Below are 11,769 nucleotides of genomic sequence, written 5' to 3' on the forward strand. Positions count from 1 at the left end.
TAATCAGAACAATATGGTATATTTGCATATAAAAGTAACCTACTGCGCAACTGATCACAATTATAGTGATCACATGTACAAAGCAACCAAATCATTTTCTGGGAAACTGCATTTTGTTTGCTTTGTTTTTTTTCAATTTGTCCCTATATCACATACAATTGAACAAAATAAACCTATGCCAGTTGGCTATAATTTCCCTCAGAAAACATTCAATCATTTTTAGCATTCAACTGGAAATTAAAGAGGAAACGAAGTTTAAAACGCTAGGTGGGACCTGGCATTATTTATTTATTTAAATAAATAAATGTGGCATGGAAAATTACATCACCATAAGATATTCAACTAGTAGTTACCAAACAGAAAATAGTACAATTAGCAAGATTCAAATTTTTTTAAAAACTTAAGATGAAAATGCTGCCATACTAATTATCAATTTTATTTATATTGCAGTAGCCCCCCAAATGAGCTAGGCTTTGTATAAAAATACAAAGACAACACAGTCTCTACCAGGGAGTTTCACAAAGACCCTGAAAGCCCCAGAAGCACTACTGACTTCAGTGGGGAACAATCTTATGCAAAATAGTTTGCAAATCATAACCAAAATTTAATTAACTCGATTACAGAAGCATCTATTCCAATATAGTTGAACATTTATAATGCTCTCATTGGGTTTTCACATCAGCACAGAGGTCAGCTAACAAAGAATATCCTGAAGTGACCTGCAGTGTTTAATGATTGTTTGAACATGTAACTCAAGGTTAAGGTACTTTCTTTTCAACTCTTTGAAGATTTTTTTTTAAGTACTGAATAAACACAATCAAATAGTAAGCAGTGAATTATGTACTTTCTGTACAGAATCAAGACATGATCTATTTTCCTCTCACACAAATACAAATGACTCTAGAAAAACCAAATGACTAACATCTGTGTAAATCTAGTGCGAGAAGCTCAACCAAACCTTTTTAAATGAACTGCACATAGATAATTCTTTTCATTTTTGATCATTGTCTTATGCTCTATAACTGCAACCTTAATAAAGTTAGGGAGCCAGTAAGCAGCAGCATTCCCTAAAAAGCCATAAAATAAACACATGCTCTGTTAAACTGTAATTTTTAAATATCTGTGTTTAAATACACTAAGTATACTTTGTTTTTGCTTTGTTTTCAATTGGGTGATATCACAATGCTAATATTGTTCAAAGAATTCCAACACAGCTCATTTTATTACAAAACATACTGTAGTTCAATGTATTTGTGCTTTGTCAGCTACTAGAAAACCTGAGCATGCTTCCATGCAATGTTTATACAGTACTTCCTTGGAAATGTTCAGAGAAAACAGGAAAGTTCCTCCTATAAGCTGTTAAACTCTATTAAGACAAATATTATTGGTGAATACATTGACAAAGTCCTGTTGTATTAAATACTTTACCTCTTCACTTGGCTCAATTTTTACTTTAATCTCCTTTTCTTGATTTGAAGTAGAAATAGAAGAGCTACTGCATTGTCCCATTTTGTTGTCCAGACTTTCTACTTTAGGTTTAATATCTTTTGAAAGGGGATCCTTTATATCATCCTTGTCTAACAGGTATCTGAGTAGAGCATTGTTTTCCTTCTTCTTAGGACTCAGTTGCTCCTGTTTGACAGTTCCTTCTCCACAAGGAGTTGTATTGCTAGACTCATGGTATGTGTCTTTACCAGTAGCTTCAGCTGTGATCTTGGCTACCTCTGCTGGAGAATTACCATTCTGCAACAATTTATGCAAAATCCTGTGCTTCTCTTGAAGCAAGGACCCATGCATATTTGATGAGGAAGATACGCCTCCAGATGTAGAAGAAGAGACTCCTGAGGGACTTGTAACATTGGTGGAAGATTCTTTACAATTAGAGTCCAGTGGTGAATTTGATAATGTAGCATGGCCCCTCTCCTCTGAGGAGCACGTGAGTAACTGAAGGAGCTTTTTGTGACCTTTGCTTTCAGATGGTCCCCTCTGACTCTCAGACCCTTCCAGACTTCCTTCTTTATTGTCTTTATCAGTAAGGAGGTCCCTGCTGTTTGACTGACACATGGAACTCTCCACTTGACTCTGTTCACAATATAAGACAGGGCTTTTTGAGTCTTGGTTGCCCATTTTACTTTGTTGAGCTATATTCATATTTGGGGAATTATCCAGTTTTGGTCCTGGTGAAGAAAGTGTTGATAAAAGGGAAGTGCCAACACCCTCGCTGATGGCTTGAAGAGCACTAAGGGAACTGCTAGAGAAGCTGTTACTGCCAGTGTTGGTAGCAGATCCCATCGGAGAATGCATACCTGTATCATGTAGTACAGATGAGAGTTATTGGATTATAGAATTTATCTACATTTGATTTTACTTGTAAATTAAATATTATACAGTAAGTCAATTTAAACATGAACAATGAGAATGCAAATAGCAGAAATAAGATATGCAGCAGCATGAAACTGGTTACCTTAAATAAATACCTGTGATAATATTAGCTATGTTACATGCAAGTTGGACTATGCAGATGTAATAAAAGAATGAAAATAGCAGAATTCAGATAAGAAAGGAAAAAAGCAATTTTTAAAACTTTTTTTTTTTTTTTAAACCACAACATACCTGCAACTGGAGAAAACTGATGTGAACCCATTTTTGGACTCCCTCGATTCCTAGGGGAAATCATCAAATTCTGTTGGCTGGAAGTCAAGCCAGGACTACCATGTGGTGGGCTACTCATATTTAACCCATAATTGTTGTTCTGAAAAGGAGATGACTGCATTCCTGGTCCAGAGTTCATCGGTCCCATATTACCAGGACCTCCATATCTAGTGCTGCTCATCTGACCTACTGCACTGGGATCTCCCATGCCATAGTTCCTGTTCTGTATTGGCATGCTTTGACCTGGTGGCATATTCATAATAGCACCAACTGAATTTGTGCTTCCAGCCGTAGGTGCTCTGATACTTTGTCCCATTGGATTAGGATTTGGTCGATATCCGTTTTGTTCTCTGTAAAATTCAGCACCCCCGAAAAAAAAAATTAAGTTTATTCATAATCAAGAAGATAATGCTATTTAATAACAGGAATTCAAAGAGTAGCATGAGATTCTTAAGATACGTCCAAAAAGGTCAAACTAAACTTGATATACAGAGTTGCCATCCTGCTTGTTCAATCACATCATTTTATAAAGAGCAAAGGCCACTTCATTCATGAAAAAAATCTTACCCCTTTAAATAATTTTATACCTTTGTCCATAATTTAGCTTTATATACATTTACTATTTTGAACAACATCCTTCTCATACCCCTCTCTTCCTTGAGTCAATGCATGACACCACTCTAGTTGTCACAGAAGAAAACTTTATTGTTGCCACTAACAATCTTAACTGTTCATTGATCAGCAGCTGGAAGTATTTCTGTAGTGACAGGAGCAGGCAATCTCCTTCCAAAGTGCCATTTCAATTAATCTTGCAATCAACAATGATAAATCAGAGGAGGTGCTATTTATGGCAAAGCTGGACTTGCTATTCCTCAAGTCATGTATGGCACATTTTGAATTCATTTTGTCTGCGTTTAAATTGGTCTCCAATAAGAAGGTGGCCAGGAAGATCAAGTATTAACTGAGTATTTCTATCTGTCCAAGCCTAACATTAGAAGTATTAAACCTAGAGAAAAGTGAAAGGATAACATAGCTACCAATTAGAGTACAAAAGGGGAAAAAAATAAAATTAGCTATTTCTGTAGTAGATTGGATTGAGCAGTAGAGTAAAACACGCTTATAAGGCCCTTCCTTCTAAATATATAATCTTACCATTGGTGACTCTAAAACCATTTCATTTGCAACATGGGTCATTATTTATAACCAAGATACTCAATCTTTGTTTATGCTTCTCGTTCCATGCAAGATCATATATTTCTCCTTTATACAGATCTTCAAGAAAAATTAGTGCAAATATCCATTTTTAAAAGCTATAATATTTAAATCTGTCAGATGAACACTTTTGATTTCACCTTTGAAGCAAATGAGTAGAGACAAATCCATGGCGGTCATTAGTTACTGGATTTCGGAACAATTTACTCTTTGTTTGTGCTGTCACTATAGTACCATCTGCTAAGGAAAACCGATACAGGGGAGTTTCAGCATGGCCTTGGATGTAAGCTGCAAAAGAAACACATAAATACAGAGATATAATCCGATTGTAAAACCACTGTAATTTACAAACTACACAATATTTTTAAAAAAAAGATAACCAGGTCTCTGGAAGATGTTCAGTTAAAGGTGCAGTGTGATATGAATCACAGTCACAACAGCTGTGCCTCCTGCCATGCTACATGGGCATGATGGGAGGCATGATTGTGGGATCAGAGACCAGATGTGCACCTACTGCTGCTGGGAGCTCCTGTCGTATGACCAGGGCTCCCAGTTGTGGGAGCACACAGGAGCCAAGGGTTCCATGTGCTCTTGTGGCTCAGAGCTATGACCAGCTGATCAGGGCTCCCAGCTGTGGGAGTATGTTGGAGCCCTTGGGGGTGGCCACATGTTCAATTTAGTGCGATGGAAATCAGCCACAAAGTTATTGCACATTATTGGTGAAATAAGTTTGTGGCTTATTCCCTGTTTTAGGGAAGCATTAATTAAATGAACACATGGCCAGGTTACTACTTAACTAGTTAATCACATCTTATGTGTAAGATATGCCAGAAGCCCCCGTTTCATAAAATGGAATACTGTGTGTGGGCATGCAGGATAGAAGTTCAAAGCATTGAAACATATTGCTACATAACCCACTAAACAGAGGAAAGAAAGAAAGGGAAAAAGAAAGAGAGAAAGCAGAGGAAGCATATATTTTGTTGCAGCATTTTGTGCCAACTACACATAATTAAGAGCTAGAAGTGCCCCGATAGAGATTTTGGGGGTCGATACTGATAGCCAATTTTTAAAGGAGGCATATCAGCCGATATCGATTAGATTTCTGATACACCTGCGTCCAGCTGGTAAGTCTGTTGTGGTGGAAGGGGAGAACGGAGGGAAGGAGTATAGGGGGGCAGATCAATGTCCCGCACAGAGGGAGGGAATGGGGCTGGGTCAGGTGCTACCCAGCTGGGGGGTTTGGGAGGGGGGGGGTGCATGGGATAGAGCTGCCCCTCGTCCAGCTGGTGCAGGGTGGGAGGTGGCTTCCGCCACTGCATGCACCCTGGGAGGATTGGGGGGGGGGAAGGCAGGCATATGTCCCTGGATCTGGGCAGAGTGGGGAAGGGCAGGGCAGGCTGCAGCTGCTGGCAGGGGCCAGGGCTATGCCTGGCTCTTCCTAGTGGGGACTGGGGTGGGCTACACTCAGAGCAGGCAGCAGTGGCCCTGGGAGGGGGGCTATAGTGAGCCGGCAACCATCCCAAGTTTTGCCATAGCCCCCTCCCATATGCCCTCTCCCAGGGCTGCAGCCTGCCCCACCACGCACAGATCTGGGGCCACAAGCCCTCTCCCTACCACCGTGCCCTCCTGGGGTGCATGCAGCAGCAAGAGCAACTCACCCTCCCCACGCCCCCTGGATGAGCCGTGGCTCTGCCCCACCCCGCACCGCCCAGGCAGCACCTACCCGAGCCCCAGCCCCATTCCCTCCCTCACTGCAGGCGGCGTTGATCTGTCCCCCCACCCTGCTCCCCCCACAACAGACTTACCAGCTGTATGCAGCTCTCCAAGCTCCCGGGCTATACTCCTCGCCGCATACGAATTATGCCGATTCGTGTTATACGAATTATCAGCCACATGAGGCCTATTTCTGATACAATCAATTTTCTTTATATTGGTGCCAATCTGATATTGGGCCAATGTATTGGTGCACTTCTACTAAGAGCTCTACAATTTCAAATGGATTTCAATGGCCTGCTTTGGATCCAAAGAAATTTAGATAAATTTTGACACTTCAGTCTTCAAAACTTGCTCATATGTAGAAAAATAATGAGCATGTAATGAACCTGTCAATTCTACTGGAAAGTATGACAATTGTATTAAATCAGACATTTATGAATGTGTTGTTATTGAATTTTTCAGTAGTAAATTATCAAGATTTTGTTTAGTAAAGCTGAAATGGTTCATTTTGACCCTAACCTTTCAACTTTTACTTTAATTAATCATGAAAGTGCTTTAATAAAAGATCAAGATTAAACACTTTGGAATATTTTATTCTCCAAAAATTCCAAAGATTTCAGCTTCTATCCCAGTTTAAGAAGAAATAAAATATTTCAGGTCTCAGAATTTCAGCTGGACAGATGACTCATTTTTCAGTCATCTCTAGTATCTGGATGGTTTTTTCCTCTTATCTGTGAGAGTACCCCAGATTTAGAGAATTCAGTTTTTACCCCATGAAGGAATGGATTTTCAAAATTTCAGGCACTAGATGGTTTTCTGTTTGTTATAATTAGGGATGGGACTCCAAGAAAGAGCTGTTATAAAGAGGATGACAGTTTTCTATGTTCACCCAGACCAGGACACGCAGGGCTGGATTAACAGATAGCCAGACTAGACATCCCTAGGGCCCTAGCTTCAGGAGGCACCTGTCCTTCCCTCTGCAGCAGCAATGCGAATGGCTCCATCCACCTCCCTTCTCTTCCCTTCCTCTCCCCTCCGCTGGCCTCGCTGCCACCGCAGCTGCTTCCTAGCAGCGGCATCAAGCCCTACTCCCCACAGGCAGCAGCCAGAGTGGGGTGGGGGGGTCTCAAACAGCCTGGGGCCCACAAGTTTATTTTAGGGCCCACTAAAGGGTTAATCTGGCCTTGGGGACATATAGCAACGGGCTTGAGTTGAAGATTGGGAATTAGCCTAGGTATTAGGAAGAAATTTGCATGAGCATGGTTAAAATTACTGGAACAGATTACCTAGAGAGGTTGTGAAATTTGTCCTTGGAAGTTAATAAGTGCAGGCTAAGCAAATATTTGTCTGGGATAGTTTAGACAGGAAACATCATATATGTTGAACAGGGATTAAATGACCTCCTGAGGTCTCTTCCAGTACTAGCTGTTTATATACAGTCTTTCTTATGAAGTTCTTATCTGAATGCAGCAAAGATGAGTGATTACTAAATTACATCACCAACCGATGGCTCTCTATAAACCTAGATAAAATGTGGCAGTAATATGCATTTACTCCATTAGAAGACATGTCTCCACCATAAAATTATCATCACAAGCAGCATCTTTATTGAGAGAGGTTAACAAATGAGCTATCCTCTCTCTTATGAAAGTTGTTCCTTAGCAAATTAGAATTTCATAAGGATGGAGATATGGCTTAACCTGCCATTGTTTTGCTGTAGGTCTCTTGTAGAGGAATAAATTAGTTCAGTCTACAGGAACGCTACATACTACTTTTTCATGCAAACTACCTTAAAAACTAATGAATGCACCTGAAAAAAAAAATAGCCTCTACAGTGCAGGAGTGTTTGATAAGGAGGTTACCATCCTTGAACTTCGGGGGGGGGGAAATCACCCAGCATTTTCCACTGGTTTAAAACATGAAAAGGTGTGTACAATACCAGGTTGAGGGATTTTATTTCACATTAAGAATGCAATTAATAAGAAAAGCAATATACTGAATATTGTACTCTGAGATTTCTACCTTCCTGATAATGACGTTTATTTGACCAGGTCTGTCCATCATTATGACATAAAAACCTCTGAATACAGCGACGAATTATATCTTCAAAGCCAGGTCTCATGGATGATCGCAATGAATTTGTATCTATGTTGATTAGTTTTCCTGTCACATGGAAAAAAAAGATAATCAAACAGCCCTTATGTCAATATTAAAAACAGAGAACAGTATTTTAAAAGACTGCAAATTATGCCTATATTCAACCTATCACTATAGCATGTAGGTGCTCAAGTCAAATTTTAACTGTGTATGTGAACTTTGTACTTCTGTACTTCCATTCAAGGATTTCAAAGTGCTTTACAAAACATCAATTCTCAGCTTCCAAGGGAAGTAGGTTAGTATCACTCCAAGAGGGACATCCATGGGGAAATAGCAGTATTTCCAAAAGTGTATAGTAATCATGGGTGCTTTTGGATTTAGATGCTTAAGACAACTGAGAATCAGTTGCTTAGCAATTACAATTCGAGCCAAAATGAATATGAGCTGCAGAGATCTAGCATCTGTAGCTACATCTGCAGGATTCTGCGGATGAACTAGTCAGGCATTGTGGCCAAGCTCCTGCTGAGGGAGGCTGCACCAAGCAGCAGAGTATGTTTGAATATACCACCACCTAGCAGAGTAAGTCTGCAGCATAGACATGACCTGTGAAGCTCTCTCTCTGTGAAGTACAATTGTTGCCTGTTACAGACAAAATATTTCAGAGAACTTTTATTAGTTGGACATATAATTAAAATGATTTCTAAAAGGTTTATTAGAGGAAGATACACAATAAATAATTTTAAATACAAGTCAAGGCAACACAGAACTGTATTAATAGGGCTACTTCCTGCAAATTTTCCATTCATTTGCCACTATTTACTTCATACAAAAAAGAATCAAGCAATAAGAAAACACACATTTACAATCTTCACCAGGAGTGCTCAACTCCCAGCCCACAGGCCAAATCCAACACACGGAGCCATGTTATCTTTTCTGCTGGGTTCCCCATGGGTCTGAAAATTTGCTGGCGAGTGAGTGACTGCAAGCACCACAAATAGCTGCTCCCCTGCTGCCAACATTCCCAAACCTAGCCTGGCAGGTTGAACATCACTGTCCTGCATGCTAGATCAGGTGTGCAAAGCCGGGCCAAGGCAGCATGGGGCCCAATCCCGAGTGCTGACCCCAGAAAGGAGCCAACCCCCAGCCTGGCTGTCTTTCATTCAGCTGGAAGAGCCAAAAGGTTGACTGCCACTGACTTTCACCTTAGATAGGTTTCTCACCTGAAAGGTCATGTCTAGTAATGAAGCTTTCTGGGTTTGTTGGAAATACCCTTTCCACTGTAGTGATACGACGTGCCACACAAATCATACAGGACTGCAAATCTGCAATAAAGATAGCTAACTTAATTCTGTTTTACCTATTCAAAGATGCATTTTTATAAAAGTAAAGATATAATCGGAGAGACAAGATGGCCTTGTATTTAAGTCTTATAGTTTCACACTAGACTACTTTTCAAAATATATCAAATACTAGATAGCCATAAGTCAATTTTCTTGTAAAAATATTAGCACTGGATTTCTTACCCTCTCCTTCTTCCATCATAGCTCTTGGCTGAGATAAAGCAAAGCACTGCATTGTTTCATATCTTTGACGGGTATCTTGATTGCTACCTACATCTTCCAAAAGATCATGACAGGTTTTCACCATCATGCGGCAATTAAACGTGTGGCTCTTCTGCCTAGGCGTTTCATTGGTCCAAGCAACTCCATTAACTGAAAAATATACAATCATAAATATTCACAAAGATTTTCAGACAATTTCAATTCTTAACTGATCAATTTTTGAAGGCCAGAAACCAAGGGGATAGTTGATGTAAAATTTTGATAATTATATTGGGACATTTTAAGAAGCTTTCTAAATAGGTCTTCACTTTGATATCTCAGGAACAGTGATCAGTGCCAAGAAATACCACCTTCCTTTTACATTCAGCCTCAGGGAAATAGGAGCCAGCTGAAACGGCATTCTTATATAAAAAAGTGGGTGGCTGCTAAAGCGATCTTGGAATCTAAGTTCTGTTAGGATTCAAGTAATTGATTTCAAAATCTGAATGGTCCAGACATCTTTACTGTATACAGCCAGGTTTTTGCTGAAAATTAGTGTTTACCGATAATTCACAAATGAACACAGAATACAGGACATCAGGAGAGCAAAGGTCAAAGATTGACTTTCGAAATGGAGAAGCATACTACAAAGATGACCTACTAACAGTTTTATCAAGCACTATAAAGACAACTTATGCAATGTTTTATGAACAGGCCATCCAACCCAGGAAACCTATTCCTCTTCCAGTTTCTGAACACACAAAAACATAATCATAAACAGACTCCCACAAATCTAGGCGTCTGTCCTGCTACAACTGTATACCATAAATTTCTACACCTCACTCATGCCAGTTTGTTTTTATATACATTTTTATTCTGAAGGCAACGTTTTGAATACACAGGTCAAAAAGGATACAATTAACTAGTAGTCCTAATGGTAGAATTCTATTTTCAACTTCATGCTACACTGCTAATTAAGAGCATTAGCAAAGAATGCATTCACAAAGTTCCTATTCAAGTCATTTTACTGTATATTTTGGGGACCCTATTACCTGCAGCTTTAGGTAAGTTTTTAAGGAAATCCTTCCGGTCCTCTTCATGCAAGATGCTATAGACACTTGTATTCACCAAATCTTCTTGTTTATACTGTAGATATTGTGTAACATTTTCTGATACAAATACAATGTTCCCATCTCTATTTACAACAAACAGGAAGCCATCCAATGCCTAAAGGATATATCAAGAAACAGTTTATACATAAATACATAGCCATGCACAAGTTTCTGAAGCAATGTAATTTGAAAATTAAGTGGGGAATAGAGCATCATTTAGGAGCCTACCACAATGATACCCAGACTTCTTGTTTTTTAACTCCTTTTTGGAAGAGGACACATGATAAAGGATCTGTGACATCATCATACCTTGCAATATGCTGAAGTCAAAATCAGGATTACATGTTCATGGTAAATTCTTTAAAAAGTAGGAATGGAGCATGAGAGATTTTCCACAGTGAAAAAAAAATGAGATACCTTTCCAGGTTTGAAATCAAAGTATGAATTTCCAGATCTGAAACAGCATTTCAATATTTTTTTTGAGTTAATTAATATACTGAACTACCATGAATACTGAACTGCATGACTGCTTTGCAATGCAAGCAACAGTTTCTCTTTGTAAAGTTGTTCCACAAGAGAATTATATGTAGTTTGGAGTCTCCACACATTAGCATGGCTGCAAGACTAGCACTCAGGACTAGATCCTAAGAAGCACTGGTAGCTTCCTCTGAAGGGTATGGCAGTTCAAGATATTGACTGAATCAGACCCTTAGTCCTTACAGACACTGATGAGCCACAAAAGGGCATAAGGGGAGGCAAAATACTTTTAAGGTTGTCACCCTGAAGTAAAAAATAAAAAGTTCTGGACCCGCTGAGCCTATTCAGTGTAATACTTAGAAAAAAATATGCAACTGCAATCTGCTGAAGCAGATACAAAATGCCATTTTGTTTTTTGAATCTCCAGATCTTTCTCCCTTTGAGACAAGTTTTCTTCCTTGCATGCTGGTCTGCTATTATAAGGTGGCTGGCATTTCATAGTATTGTAATTCTGTCAATTAACATACTACATTGAACACTAATCTGGTTATACCAGCACACATTTTACACTTGCCTGAAGTAAAAGAGGTCCCAATGAATCCTTATCAATAACGCCTTGACCTGTAGAAGATACGTCAGCTTTCTGTACATCATCATCACTGGACGCTGTTTTTCCTGAAACCAAAAGACAGGTTTTCACATTACTATTCTGTGTAAAGAAATATTATTAAGCTGTGTACTGTATTCCAAGAAACCTGGGAATTAAGCAAAGGAGATGTAATATAAAACACCTTATAGAAAATAATCCAAATTAACATGTAGAATGTACTTTGTTCACTGAATCCTTACAACAGCAGGAATAAATTCTTATTTATATTTCTGCATATTTTTATTCATGTCTCATACCAAGAACTAAAGCTTGTTTTAAGCTTTTATCATTTAAAATATCTTGAATAAAAAAA

General features: G+C 39.1%; 1 protein-coding gene across 7 annotated transcripts in view; it reads right to left on the minus strand.

The window, feature by feature from the left end:
* Window positions 1–11,769, minus strand: part of NCOA3 (nuclear receptor coactivator 3) — a 146,134-nt gene that overhangs the window by 18,965 nt on the left and 115,400 nt on the right. For all 7 annotated transcript variants that reach the window (XM_059733169.1, XM_019484538.2, XM_019484541.2 and 4 more), the window contains 8 exons: window positions 11,382–11,482; window positions 10,271–10,445; window positions 9,201–9,389; window positions 8,898–8,999; window positions 7,603–7,743; window positions 4,005–4,152; window positions 2,614–3,002; window positions 1,429–2,306 (listed from right to left, as the gene is read on the minus strand). In XM_059733169.1, coding sequence (XP_059589152.1) covers window positions 1,429–2,306; window positions 2,614–3,002; window positions 4,005–4,152; window positions 7,603–7,743; window positions 8,898–8,999; window positions 9,201–9,389; window positions 10,271–10,445; window positions 11,382–11,482 — 2,123 coding nt within the window. The remainder of the gene's footprint in view (window positions 1–1,428; window positions 2,307–2,613; window positions 3,003–4,004; window positions 4,153–7,602; window positions 7,744–8,897; window positions 9,000–9,200; window positions 9,390–10,270; window positions 10,446–11,381; window positions 11,483–11,769) is intronic.

The sequence above is a fragment of the Alligator mississippiensis genome, chromosome 9 (genome assembly GCF_030867095.1).
Source record: "Alligator mississippiensis isolate rAllMis1 chromosome 9, rAllMis1, whole genome shotgun sequence".
In the NCBI taxonomy this organism is placed as follows: Eukaryota; Metazoa; Chordata; order Crocodylia; family Alligatoridae; genus Alligator; species Alligator mississippiensis.